At 45.0% G+C, this 15,296-nt stretch overlaps 1 protein-coding gene across 1 annotated transcript in view; it reads left to right on the forward strand.

Moving 5' to 3' along the window:
- Positions 1–15,296, forward strand: part of celf2 (cugbp, Elav-like family member 2) — a gene marked incomplete at its 5' end in the record, with an annotated part of 209,156 nt that overhangs the window by 133,971 nt on the left and 59,889 nt on the right. Inside the window, 2 exons of the mRNA XM_083658685.1 lie at positions 1,113–1,161; positions 8,525–8,659. Of these exons, the coding sequence (XP_083514811.1) occupies positions 1,113–1,161; positions 8,525–8,659 (184 nt within the window). The remainder of the gene's footprint in view (positions 1–1,112; positions 1,162–8,524; positions 8,660–15,296) is intronic.

Consider the following 15,296-nt stretch of genomic DNA (forward strand, 5'->3'; position numbering starts at 1 on the left):
TTTTTGCTTGTTTTCCATAAAAGAAGACCTGGCCAATACCACAAAACACCATCATCCATCAATCAGTTTCATTCAGCCTCTGAGTCGCTTCTGCTGCTGCCTGCACGCGCATACTAAACACATTATGAAGAGTAACGTGCAAACGTGTGTGTGTGTGGTGTGTGTGTGTGTGTGTGTGTGTTGTGTGTGTGTGCGTGCGTGCGTGCGTGCGTGCGTGCGTTTGCGAGAACAACTCTGGAATAGAGTCCTTAAAAGTAATCAGGCAGATGCATTTGTCCATGTTTCAAGGTCTTATGCAGCTCATTCCACCTGCTGGGAGGGAGCAGCAAATTGACTGGCGAAAATAAGTATCAACACGGGGAACTTTGGTGGGGCCAGTGTTGGTGTTATAGGGAGTGGTTGACAATTTCATTTTAATTTTTAATTATAGTGTATCAAATAAGGAGGAGTCAGACCAAGGAGGCTTTTGGAAACGAGTGTAAGCCATACACCGTGTAATAAACATGACGTAGCAACCATGACATCACCCATTGGTTGGTAGACTCTCATTTTGAAGTCTCATTTTGAAGTTTGGCGTTTTCACTGTCGCCATCTTGCTTTTTGGAGCTAGAAGTCGACCTAAATTTGGGCAAAAAGAGCTGCCAGCACCAGCTGCTATTGATTCGTCACGGGCGAGCTACGCAATCACTGGACACACGACCTGTCAATCACGCCCCAAAACATAGTCTAGTTGTTTATCCTCTAGCTTCCTCTAAATAGGACCATAATTGACTAAATGAACATGTTGAAGAAGACTTGAAACTAGTGATTGAGACCATCAACTCATTAGGAAAGTGTTTACTGAGCTCATAAATCAACATCATGGAATCAACAATTGAAGTCATCTTCCCATAGACTTCTATTATGGGACTTCCTTTTGGAGCCAGTGGAGTTGCCCCCTGCTGGCCATTAGGCAGAATGCAGGTTTAAGGCACTTCCGCATTGGCTTCATTTTTTCAGACCGAGGTTGCCCCTTGGTGTAAGCCAAGGAATTTCTCGTCAAATGTGTAACGACATGCCAATCGACCAAAGTGTTTTGTGTGTAACATTTTATATCTTTCTATCTCCTACAGATGCACCACCCTATTCAGATGAAGCCGGCAGACAGTGAGAAATCTAATGGTGAGTGGCCACACACACACACACACACACACACACACACACACACACACACACACACACACACACACACACACACACACACACACACACACACACACACACATGCATAGCCTCTTTCAATTTCCTTGGTAATAGTTATCTCTGCCATGTATTAGAGCCCCTTGCTTGACTGTCAGAAGAAGAGAGATGGAGAGAAAAGAGAGAGGGGGGGTACTGATGTATATCAAGAGAGGGGGGGGGGTACTGATGTATATCAAGAGAGGGGGGGGTACTGATGTATATCAAGAGAGGGGGGGTACTGATGTATATCAAGAGAGGGGGGGTACTGATGTATATCAAGAGAGGGGGGTACTGATGTATATCAAGAGAGGGGGGGTACTGATGTATATCAAGAGAGGGGGGGGTACTGATGTATATCAAGAGAGGGGGGGTGCTGATGTATATCAAGAGAGGGGGGTACTGATGTATATCAAGAGAGGGGGGGTACTGATGTATATCAAGAGAGGGGGGTGCTGATGTATATCAAGAGAGGGGGGTACTGATGTATATCAAGAGAGGGGGGGGTGCTGATGTATATCAAGAGAGGGGGGGGGGGTACTGATGTATATCAAGAGAGGGGGGGTACTGATGTATATCAAGAGAGGGGGGTACTGATGTATATCAAGAGAGGGGGGGGGTGCTGATGTATATCAAGAGAGGGGGGGGTACTGATGTATATCAAGAGAGGGGGGGGGGGGGGTACTGATGTATATCAAGAGAGGGGGGGTACTGATGTATATCAAGAGAGGGGGGGGGGTGCTGATGTATATCAAGAGAGGGGGGGGTACTGATGTATATCAAGAGAGGGGGGGTGCTGATGTATATCAAGAGAGGGGGGTACTGATGTATATCAAGAGAGGGGGGGGTGCTGATGTATATCAAGAGAGGGGGGGTACTGATGTATATCAAGAGAGGGGGGGTACTGATGTATATCAAGAGAGGGGGGGGTACTGATGTATATCAAGAGAGGGGGGGTACTGGTGTATATCAAGAGAGGGGGGTACTGATGTATATCAAGAGAGGGGGGGGTACTGATGTATATCAAGAGAGGGGGGGTACTGATGTATATCAAGAGAGGGGGGGTACTGATGTATATCAAGAGAGGGGGGGGTACTGATGTATATCAAGAGAGGGGGGTACTGATGTATATCAAGAGAGGGGGGTACTGATGTATATCAAGAGAGGGGGGGTACTGATGTATATCAAGAGAGGGGGGGTACTGATGTATATCAAGAGAGGGGGGGTACTGATGTATATCAAGAGAGGGGGGGTACTGATGTATATCAAGAGAGGGGGGGGTACTGATGTATATCAAGAGAGGGGGGGGTACTGATGTATATCAAGAGAGGGGGGGGTACTGATGTATATCAAGAGAGGGGGGGGTACTGATGTATATCAATATATTTTTGTATGTATGAATTATTGAGGTGCTTAGAGAGGAGGTCAGTGAAAGTTGAAGTTGTGTTTGGCCTCGTGTTGAACCACTCTCTCCCCTGTGGCTGCTCGCTGATACACACTGACACTGTACCGTATGTCTCCACACACACACACACACGCACACGCGCACACGCACGCACGCACACACACGCACACGCACACGCACGCACGCACATGCTCACGCACATGCACACGCACACACACACACACACACACACACACACACACACAGTCCTAGAATCACCCCGTTTACTGCAGATACAGTTCTGAATTGATTGAGTCCGGAAAGCATCGATGCTAACAGTCCTGGTTCTTCACAGTTTTCGCCTATGGGAGTTTTGAATGGGTTTTTGGCGCGATGCTTCTAATAATCTCTCTGGGCAACGCTGGCTTAATCAAACGCGAACCAGTGTTTAGTAATATCATCTTCACACATGAGGACCACTTTTACGAGTTTTGAAGCTTTTACGTGCCGTTAAAAGGGCGGCTAGCTAACAAACGGCTAAATGAGACTACACTTTTGAGTCGATGGGGATATATACGTCACCACTTCAAAGGACGAACATGGAAATTCTCTTTCCCTCACCTGGTTCAGCCCTGTTCAGCCCGGGGTAATCAGTGCACACATCAACAACAGTCCAGGTTGAGTGCTGACGTGGAAGCCTATGCGACAGTGTGTAGTTCTGGATTAGCTTAGCTCGAGCTTTTTACTTCTAGGGCTCGCATTTACGCTACAAAACTCATGAAAGTGGTCCTCATGTGTGAAGATTATCCGACGGAACTCTGGTTCGCGTTTGATTAATCTTGCATTGCCCAGAGACCGTATTTGAAGCATCGCGGCAAAAACCCATTCAACAATCCCATAGACAGAAACAGTGAAGAACCAGGAAGTCCGGGACTTCCGCGTTCTGACTACAAAAATACGTCATCCCTGCGGCTCTCTATGAGGAATCTGCTGTGTATACAAGAATGTATCAGCTCCTCATACATTCCATACATTCTGAAAATTGGAATTGTCCAAATTTAAGGACTTGAAATGTCTTAAATACAGTCATTAAATCATTTTTTCACCAGGCTTTTTTTGTTCTGTTTAATTTTGATGCACCTATCAAATTAGAAAGAGGTATAGACCATTAAAAAAAGCTATATATATATATATATATATATATATATATATATATATATATATATATATATATATATATATATATATATATCACTCTGCCTCTCCTCACCACATCCGCTATGGCCTCCACTCCCATCCTCTCTCTCAGATCTGCGCTCGTCTTTCTCTCCCTCAGTGACACACCACACATCCATCGAATCATCCTCATCTCCGCTCTGTCCAAGTTCTCCTCGTGCTCCACCCTCAGGGCCCGCATGTCTGGCTTCCGTATATCAAACAGCTTCTCGCACAGGTTGAGTACACTTGTCCTTTCATCTTCAGGGATGGGGCCTTAGGAAAGGCATGAGTTCATGGACTTCTTTCATCCACTCCGCACCCTTGCCGTCACCACCAGGTCCACCCCTCCACCCAGGTTCATCATGTCTCCAAGTTAGCAGAAGCTATCCACCACCTCATTATGTCTCTCCATTTACTACTACACCCTCTTTCTCATCTTGCGACTACCTGTGGGACCGCTCACACGCAAATGTCTCACGTGCTGCCTGCAGGCTGCGATGGACCCAATTCTGACAACCCTTGCACTGAATGGAGTTGGCTTGAACTCCCTTCCCGCAGACTCCACACAGCCATGCCACCTCTAGAAATCTATTTGGAAGCCAGGTCTAAAAAAAAAAAAAAATCAGGAACAATGCTCCCTTTAATTTGATAATCAGGTGATTTATCACACTGATCAAATAACAGATTTGGAGGTTTATCTATGAAATGCAGAGACTTAGCTTCTGGTTTAGATCCAGAGAGAGACCTGATGGCTGACCTGCTGCAGCGCCACAAGCCTCCAGCTCCAGCATTGTCCACTGCAGAGAAATACAATAAAAGCACCACAGCATCAAACAACAGTGAGAGATTGGTATAAAGCTATCATCTACTCCTCGCTGAAATATGGCGGAATCCAACTTTATGAGACACAACCGGCGAGGTAACGATGGCAGAACTTAATAAAGCGACTGCTGCTCACGGCCGGGGTAGTGAAATATAGCACGGGCCATACCAAACATATCCATCCACTTAATGGTAATGACCTTTAATAAAGCCCGTATAGGTGAGTCGGCGTAACAATGACGAATGGCCGCTCTGAGGTTTATTAGTTTAGTCAATCAACTGGTGTGAAGGAGATGGAAGGAGGGGATGAGAGATGTAGGAGATGGAAGGAGATGCCACGTCCGTTCCCGTGCTTTTGTCATCGAAACCCAGCATGATTACGACCCCCAATTCATCCCAGGATGGACAGCCATATACCTGCCAACAGTTTTCACGAGTCTCCCTATTTGCAAGCCATTCTCCTGCCGTCATTTCTCCCGTTAATCAACCGATTTCATAGAGATACAGATCAAATGGCTGTTTCTCAGCACATCTCGATATAGAGACAGTGCGGAGCGCATCATCATTCAGAAACCACGCCCAAAACGGGGGGAAACAACCCCCCCCCCCACCCCAATCCTGGCGTTCTCCTATGTCACGTGACGTGCATGGTCGTGTGTTGCACACAAAGATCATATATACGGAAGTTGAACACTCCAACTTACTTCATGGACAGCTAGATCCCCATTTTTCTTCTCGCCAATTCTCAATGGCTTCCTTGTTTTGCTCGGGAGTACAAAAAAACTTTAATTGGCGATTTTTGCATTTGTTGTCTGCGCAGCCCACCACACAACAGCTTTTAGCTATGTTGAATTCAAGGAAAATGACGCTGGTGTGTGGAAGTGAATGGAGAGCTTTCCCCCGTGATGGGCGTGGCCTATTTCATGCAGTGTCTCTATTAGGTTGACTGTTTTTCAGAAGCTGTAGCGGACTTAGTTTTAAAGCCAGAGTGAAGTTTCTGATATCATATGAAATAGATGACCTAAGGAAGAGATAACTAAAGTTTTCAGACCAAGAGCCACTATGTACCAAACCAAGTTTCTTACAGTGAAAAAAGAATGATCCGCACACCAAAACGAGCTCCCGTTAGGTTTTTTTTATTTAGCAAACAGCGTGACGTTTCGGGCCACACTGGCCCTTCCTCAAGACGCTTTCTGAAGTGAAACCAAACCAAGTTTCTCCCTTTGAAAATGTTTTTTCCCCTCACCAAAATTTTTGCATCATTTTGGATTTGGATTATTTATCCACCTTCCTGGCAAGCTAGCATGACATGGTTGGTACCATGCCGATGCCGTAGTAGGCCTTCTGGTTTCATACGATACTTGAAACTTCTATCGTGCATCGTGTAGTCTGAGCCCGGCATAAATAACGCTCCAAAGTTAGGCTAAATTTTGACACGGGAAAAACCATTTTCAAAGGGGGTCCCTTCACCACTCACCTCAAGATATCTGAATGAAAATAGGTTTCCACGAGGCTCCCCTTTACAGATAAGTTAGCATTTTTCCATAGGGTAGTGTGAGCATTTTTTCACAAGGCAGGGTAAATCAGAACAACGGATCACATCACTGACGGATTTAGCGATACCCCAGAAAAATCTCCCTCTTTTTCACAGCCTGGTGTTGGCAGGTATGGAAAGCTTCCCGAGCCTTATCGGCCGCCCGCCTGCCTCTCCGCCTCGTCCAAATACACAAACAGTCAATTGTAACAATATCTGCTCTCTTTCTTTTCTATCGACACAGACTAAATTAATTACATTGCTGTTAGACTGGTAATCTTCCTCTGGAGTGATGCACACACACACGCACATGCACACACACACACACACACACACACACACACACACACACACACACACACACACACACACACACACACACACACACACACACACACACACACACACACACACACACACACACACACACACACACACACTGTGTACAAAGGAGTTAAAGCTGTTTGAAACAACACTTATCTTGGTGGCATATCCCGACGGTTTGTTTTTTAAACACACAAACAATTCAAACAGCAAAATAAACAAGTGTGCTATTGATTTCCCAGAGTGCAACAGACCGCTTATCTCTTTCGCCTCGCGGTGAGAGCTGACAGTTCCCTCATTAAAAATGAATTGGATTAGCATTACATTGAATGTGGGGGGGGGCACATGAACTCACACACATATGCATTCGCACACACACACACGCATGCACGCATGCACGCGCGCGCGCACACGCGCGCACACACAATTTCTGCCAGCAGTGAGGATTTTGCTCTCAGCCTAATTCACACTTAACCTCTCACACACGCACACACACACACACACACACACACACACACACACACACACACACACACACACACACACACACACACACACACACACACTAAGAATACAGGGAAGGTTTCTGGCCGTTACCTGCAACAAACTTGGTTTCCTATCCTAGACGAAGGGATGTTGCAAGAGGGGTGGAGGGATTGTGTCAGCGGAAGAGAGAGGGAGGGAGAGATCAGGGGCCGTATCCAAAAACATTGTGAGAGTCCTCTGAGAGCTCTTAACTTAGCCCAAATGCCTTAGCAATCATATGCTTAGCAGTGATTTAGGCAAGTTCTCTGAGCAATGAATGGACAATTCTGTCGACATTCTGTCTTAGTGAGCAGGTGGGGTTGACCCCTTTGGCGATGCTAGTTATGATCAAGATGCAACCTCCACGGCCAAAAAGTAAAGCCAATGTGCAAGTGCCTTAAACCTGCACTCTTTCAAATGGCCATCAGGGGGCAACTCCACTGGCTGCAAATAGAAGATTGTATGGAAGTCAATGGGAAAATGATCCTACTTCTCAGTTAATCTATTACCCCAGTAGACACTTTCCTAATGAGTTTATGGTCTCAAGTCTTCTTTTCAATACAGCATGATGTTCATTTTGTAAATGATGGTTCAATTTAGAGTAAAATAGACAATAAATCAGATTATGTTTTGAGGTGTGATTGACAGGTCACCTGTCCACTGATTGTGCAGCTCGCCAATCACGGACCAGTAGCAGGCAGCGCTGCGCCTCTTCTCGTCCAAATGTACGTCCACAAAGCGATGGGTGATGTCACGGTGGCTATAGTGAAGCCACAAGTCAAGCTCATTTGCTAGCATCAATCTTACTGAGCGTCAATCTTACATATTGGTCCTTTTAAGGGGAAATTCTTAGAAAACATCATCGTCATCATTCTCAGACTTTTCTTAGAATTTCACCACTAGGACCAACTCCTCGTGCTATGGAAGCTTTGTGGATATGGCCCCAGAAGAAGAGGAGGAGGAGGCGATGAGGAAAAAAGAGAGTGAAGAGAATAGAGGATCAAGAATAGGAGCAGTGGAGGGAGGGAGGGAGAGGGAAGGAGAGAGAGAGGAAGGGAGAGGGAAGGAGAGAGAGGGTGAGCGAAGGCAAGCCGGAGAGTCTCAGTGAGCGTGTCCGTGTTGAAGTGATAATGAGACATTGATCAGAGCCTTGCAGATGGCACGATGAAATACATGAATTATCTCTCTCTCTCTCTCTCTCTCTCTCTCTCTCTCCCTCTCTCCCTATCCCTTTCTTTTTATTCTTTCTTTCCCTCTTTTCTGTGTTCACTTTCTTTTGCTTGTTCTGTCTTTCTCTCGTTCTTTCCGTCTTTCTACCTTTCTTCGTTGCTTTCCTGTTTCCCCTTTCTCACCCATTCCATTTGTTCTTTCTTCTGTCCATTCTTTCTCATCTCTCCCTCTCTTCTCTCTTTCTCTCTTTCTTCTGTCCATTCTTTCTGCCTCCCCCTTCCCCTCCATCCTCCTCCCTCTTCTTCTCATTCTTCCTCTTGGCCTTGCAGCGGTGGAGGACAGGAAGTTGTTCATCGGCATGGTGTCGAAGAAGTGCAACGAGAACGACATCCGGGTGATGTTCTCGGCGTTCGGACAGATCGAGGAGTGCCGGATCCTCCGAGGGCCCGACGGACTCAGCAGAGGTGTGTGCGTCCGTCCGATCCCTACCATTGGTGAACACACTCAACACACTTCATCTGTGAATAGCGGAGCCCCAACGGCCTCAAGATGGCCGCCGCAAATCAGTTGCATGTAATTGTGTTACTTGCTTGAACCCGTTCAAAACCTCGGAGGGAAATCTTGACCACATATCGAAGACAGAATCAGATGTGATGTCTTCCTCCTTGAGTGTTTACCAAACAGACATATTATGTGAAAATTTTTAATTTCGGACGTCAGTTTGGTTGTTAAAGCTTCCGTCTGACCCAATCAACTGACACAGTTGCGCTTATGCGTCGGAATATGGAAGTTCTATGATTAGGAAAATGTAGTGACAAAGGAAAAGGGCTGTCTGATGGCAAGGTAAAGTGTCTAGCATACACTTAAACTGATATAGGTTTTTGTAGGTGGGCCTTGTTTTAGGTGGCTAGAATATGTTTTGCTGCTGAGCCCAGTCACAGCAGTACATTGCTTTGCTTCTGTGCAGGTACTGCTCTCTGCTTCTCCAAACTGGTCTACTGTTGGTGATACACTGATCGATAAGTAACTGATCCAAACTATCCCTTAAGTGCCATCATCCTACAACCTATTGTAGTGCTGCTTCTTGCATGCCAGCACCAAACGCTGAAGTAAGAGTGATACATAAACCCAGTAAATAGCCTTGCATGGCCTTGATTTGTCTGCTTTTTCTGCAAATCACAGGTCATCAGAAGTGTTGTTCTTGTACATGGACTGGTCTGTTCTGTGTTTTAAGGTGATTTGAACAATGAAATTGAACTTTTTATGCCTCCGCCAGCGATAGCCGAGCCGGAGGCATTATGGTTTCGGGTTGTCCGTCCGTCCGTCCGTCCGTCCGTCCGGTACAGTACGTACGTTCGACGTTCGTTAATGTGATATCTCAGGAACGCCTTGACAGAATTTCGGCACTTTTGGCTGAAACGTCCACTTGGACTCAAGGATGAACCGATTAGATTTTGGTGGTCAAAGGTCAAGGTCACTGTGACCCAGCAGAACTTCCGCTGCAGGAGGAAATGGGAGATCTCCGTGAGGAAAACAGAGAGAGAAGGTAAACACTGTCTGTGTGCTTATATTACCGAGATTATTAATGATACAAGGTGGGTTGATTACTGGTAAAGCCATCCTTTAAGTGAGTTGATCCTCAGGAACCTGAGTCTCTCCATACGTATAACCGAGACCATGTCCGTCAGCCACAGCTGAAAAGAGGGTGGAGAGGAAGACTTCCACTCCTTCAGAATGAGTCTGTTGGCGACAGTCATCCCCGATGTCAGAGACTGTTGTACAGCCATTGGGAGGAGCAGAGAGGATTCCGAGCAATGAAATTAAACTTTTGAGTGGTCATTTTTACACACACAGTATCTCTATGTATACTCAAGGAAAAAATACATCATAATCAGAACCTGTTTTCAACCGGACGCTTCTGGGTACGTGGTCAAGATTTCTTTCAAGGTTTTGAATAAGACTCGAGATGCAAGTAAATGCAACTGAATTGGAGTGACCTGTTAAGGCTGTTCGGGCTACTATGAGTGCATACATTCTATATATATATATCTATATCTATATATTCTTTCTCCCTCTCTTGCTCACTCTCTCCTTAGCCCCAGCCCCTACCCATCCTCTTCCTCTGTCCGCCTAACCACCGTCCATATCCTTGGCCTTCCCTGTCTTCCCAGTGTAGTCTTACCATAAGCCAGCCACAGCACTAAGCTCTTTGGTACCTAGGGCGTTTTCAAACCTAGAGATCGTTGGCTTTGGTTCAAATTAGGGCCAAGTTGTTGCCTTGTTGAATTTTGGCATTCGTTCAGTAAGCAACCCATAATTGTCAACAACGGCCAATTTAATGCAGTCATTTCCTTAATTAGATAAGATTAGATTTGATCGATTTGATTATTATTTAATTAGATTGATGAAAGAAATTGACCATCGGCATTAGCTTTGTTTGTGGATCATTCCATTTGCTGTCATTCTTTGCTTCATATACCTCTGTCATGTGACCACAAAGATGCATTTCATATACCTCTGTCATGTGACCACAAAGATACATTTCATATACCTCTGTCATGTGACCACAAAGATGCATTTCATATACCTCTGTCATGTGACCACAAAGATGCATTTCATATACCTCTGTCATGTGACCACAAAGATGCATTTCATATACCTCTGTCATGTGACCACAAAGATGCATTTGGGTCTCTTGAAATCTCAAAAGCAATGGGTTGCTTTACTTGATTTGAAGAAGACACTCACAGTGGAAGGCATTAGGTCACTACGTCACGGCATGCTCTAATGAGCACCCTCAAAGGGATTTGTCACGTGATTTGATGTGGCTTGTATGATGTATTTATCCATAGTCACATGATTTGATGTGACTATGGCAGTTTGGAGAAGTAGACAGCAACCGCGGCACAGGAGAAAAGCAATGTACTGCTATGAGAGGGCTCAGCAGCAAAAACATCTCTTAACCAATGGCCACCTAAACAAGTCAATACAGTACATTACAGCAATACAGTACATTACAGCAATACAGTACATTACAGCAATACAGTACATTACAGCAATACAGTACATTACAGCAATACAGTACATTACAGCAATACAGTACATTACAGCAATCCAGTCCATCGCTTTGCTTCTGTGCTGTGGCTGCTCGCTGCTTCTCCAAACTGGGAGCACGCTGAGTATATTGTACTGTAGGTAATACAGTGACTATCAATAAGTACATCGTACATCCCCACTTCAAATAATCCAGACTATCGCCACAGCGTGCTTAACCCACAATGCACAGTGCTTCCTGTAGTTGGTTCAGATCATGGTCAGATCATGCGCTCACTCCAAATAAAGCACTCCAGGCTTGGTTTGTCAACCAACTGACAACGTGCTGATCCGATTGGTTTGGTCCATAGAGATATATCTCCATTCACTCCAATGGACTTTTTTTTTATACCTCACAATAGTTCCCGGAAGTAAGGTTCTGGATTAAGCAGCGCTGTTGAGTTGCAGTAGAATGTGCTGTTTGTGTACTTTGAATGGGTAACGTGTGTAAAGAATCAATTGTATATTATCAGCATTATGTTACGCATTCAAACATACTTCCTGGAACTATTTCCCCACACACACTGTAGCTATGTGAGTCACATGACTATCAACATTTTGGACTTCTGTTGGTGCCACTCTTTCTTTAAATCACTCTGTTTTGGTCTATATACCCAACTGATTGCTGTGTTTTCGCATTCTCAAAATGAACCAAATTAAGGGATCAAGAGTTCAGAATCAGAATAGCTGCTCTAAACTAGGTATGAAAATGTGCTCAGTAAACATGTCAGTGCATCAAAAGATCCATGTAGAATCCGATCTAGCGAGTCCTCCCAACTGGTCAGGTAGATCTACCCATCATCAACCCCCTATCACCTGCCTACCCCCCCCCCCCCCCACCTAATCCCCCCCTCCCTCCCACTACTCCCAAACCCCCACCCACCCCCTTCCTCCGTCCCCTTTGTACTCTCTGTGTGCCGAAGTGATGGTGGTGCTCTCCGAAACCCAAACTGTCTCTTCCCCTCTTCCTCTCACTGTCACTGTCATCGTCCATGCTGGTTTGGCGTGGATCTGTCAGTCATGTACTGTATAGCTACATGTATTTTTTCATGTGCTCGTCGGACGTTGTTATGGATGTCATTACTGTTGACTCGTGGTGTTATATTCTCAATGTCTCTTCTCTCTCTCTCTCTCTCTCTCTCTCTCTCTCTCTGCTAGCTCTCCTTTCATCTGGAAACTCAAACTCCCATGCTCCTTTGCTCCTGCAAAACAACATCTGAACCGTCTCTCCTCATCAGCGCTCCACTATCTATTCACCCTGTCCTAGAATCCTCTCTGAAGTCAATTTGTCCTCTTTTCCCAGACATCGGCCTCCTTCGTTTCCCCTCCCTTTTTTCCCCTCATCCCATTCCTTTTCTGCTCCTCTCTTTTCTCCTCGTAATAAATATTTCAGATGCGGTGGCCTCATCCTCTGTTCTAATATGAAGCACTTAGTCGCCCGTGGCAGTCAGAGAGGGAATGCTGCTAGTTCAGCTTGGGGCAGGCTAGTAAATAAACAACGCCAACCAGGTTAAATTAAAGAGGCCCTCAAGGATTCCTACCAGCCTGCGTGTCCCAGAGGCCCGCAGTGCCACCTAGCCGCACCGCCAAGCTCCTATTAAAGCTGGGTATCAATCAGAAGAGCGCTCCACCAGCCCGCTATTAATAAAATATGGATCACACCACTGGTGGATGGCTGGGTCTGGGGAGCTACCCTACTTTCATTAAAGGACTGTTTGCTTCTCCGCTGACGACAGAATGCGGCCCGTGAGGTATTTTTAGCGCTCAAGCCGCCACGTCCCATCTCTCTGAAAAATAAGACACGCACCAACCAGCCACGGAAGAAAGGGAGGCTTTTTCTCTGAGATTTCTTTGTTTTTTTAATCAGCTTCGACACTAATGAATCCATGTCCGGGTACTGAGAAGAAGTGCTTTATTGAGGAGCTTTGCTAGGATCAAGCTGGGGAAACAGGTTACAGATAGAGATGTATTTTGGAGGAAAGGCATGTATTCTGTGTGCTAATTGTAGAGACACTCAGGAGTTTCCGGTAGTTGCTTGCCAGCCCAAAGGTCGCATAGCCCACCGGTTTATAAATAGAAAGCGGACAGAGGACGAATTTTGCCAATCAGGAGCGGGCTAACCCAAATGGAAGCCCCCTCCAGAACTGGTCCAGTTCTGGGGCAGCACATCTTCACAGAGGACGGGACAACCTCTTGGAAAATTAGCAGTTAAATGACAGATTGTGGCCCCATCTAAAATAGACAGTCCCTTGAATCAGTTGAAAAATGACCCCTTTTCAACTGTCCTATCTAATACCAGCTAGCACAGCATGGCGCTGCAAAGGACATATCAAAATGTTTACTAGGTCAGCGCCACAAACTATGATAACCTTCATTCCCAATGTATCAGCTTACTGAGCTCTCCAATATTAAAATCAGCGGTGCAGCGGTAAAACATAACACAAACAACCACCAATATAAGCAAAATCAATTATATTTTTTAGCTAAGCACTCATTTAACTCCCCCCAAATAACCTATTTACATACTTTTATGTAACTTACTTACATCAGTTTAATACTATTGTAGATCGAATTATTATAATAATAAATGTTATTTGCATTGCACTTTTCAGAGACGTATGCGGGATCTGACAAAAATAGAACAGGTGCGTAAATTTTCCGTACCGCATGTATCACCCATCAATTAACATGGGCGAGAGTCACGCAGCCGTAACGCCTCTGGTGTACATTGCCTGTTACACAGTGCTTTACAATGGAGTAAAAAATGACCAAAACAGATATACAGTAACAGCAAAAGCAATCCACAGCTGATCATTACACAAAGGCAAGTCCATAATGTCCATATTACCAATAACTGAATAATTATGTAATATTGGGACCTCAATGTCTTTGTGATATCATTTCAAAGCAGACTGTAAAGCTGTTTTGTACATAGCGAATTATGTCAGGCTAAAAAAGTGGATGCACGTACGTAGGTTTACCCTTCATCATATCCCTGATAGTAAAATATTGTTGTGGCCATGCATGGCCTCTTTGATTACAGGCTTCTCATTTCACAGGGAAAAGCATTGTAGCTAAATGTGTGTAATGGGTGTAGGTTGCCTGCCCATCCCTCACCCTCCTAGCCTAGTTCTATCACAGCAGCCTTTTGATAGAGGTGACAGAGGACAATGATCACATCTATTCCTCCCTACATCTGTCCTTCATTTCACCATCTCTCCTTCTCACTCTCTCCATGTTGCATTACGCTGCCCTCACAAACTCTCTCTCTATATTAGTTGCTTCTATGACCCTTTCATCCTGTCCACACAGCCAGAGCAAGTCCATCTGATGACCTTGGCTATTAATGGGGTCTCTATAGCCAAACTGTGAGCCAGCCAGCCAGCCAACCTGAGCATGTGTGTGTTCATGTTAGCAATGTCCTATTTTTTTATTTTATTTTTGCAAATATGCCAATATTTTCCAACTCTTTTGGCCTATAAACCAATATATGCGCACATCCCCCCGCCCCCAACCTAATTTGAGAGAACATCTCTCCTGTAGTGGAATTATTATGGCTACTCTTATCGTGATGGTCCACTGGCAGATGCTGACACAAATACAATGCTTTTCAAAATGCATATATTCACTGAGCAAAATAAGATAACTACTTCAATTTAGGTTATGTAAAACATGCCATATTATATATTTTTATGTAACATTTTCTTTCAAACAAAGCTGTCAAATTCATCCTACTTGAACAGGCTTGGATGATGCTCTCCCTGACCCTGAGACAATCCTGACAATAGCCACCACAACCAGGGTAAATTTGATCTATTTCACAGGTTGCAAAACAAATAAATAGCATAATCTCAACTCAAGCATCAAGCATTTTATCGTCCTATGATATCTGCAGAAATGTGTGTGTGTGTGTGTGTGTGTGTGTGTGTGTGTGTGTGTGTGTGTGTGTGTGTGTGTGTGTGTGTGTGTGTGTGTGTGTGTGTGTGTGTGTGTGTGTGTGTGTGTAAT

Source organism: Poromitra crassiceps (genome assembly GCF_964638095.1).
Source record: "Poromitra crassiceps genome assembly, chromosome: 2".
Taxonomy (NCBI): domain Eukaryota; kingdom Metazoa; phylum Chordata; class Actinopteri; order Beryciformes; family Melamphaidae; genus Poromitra; species Poromitra crassiceps.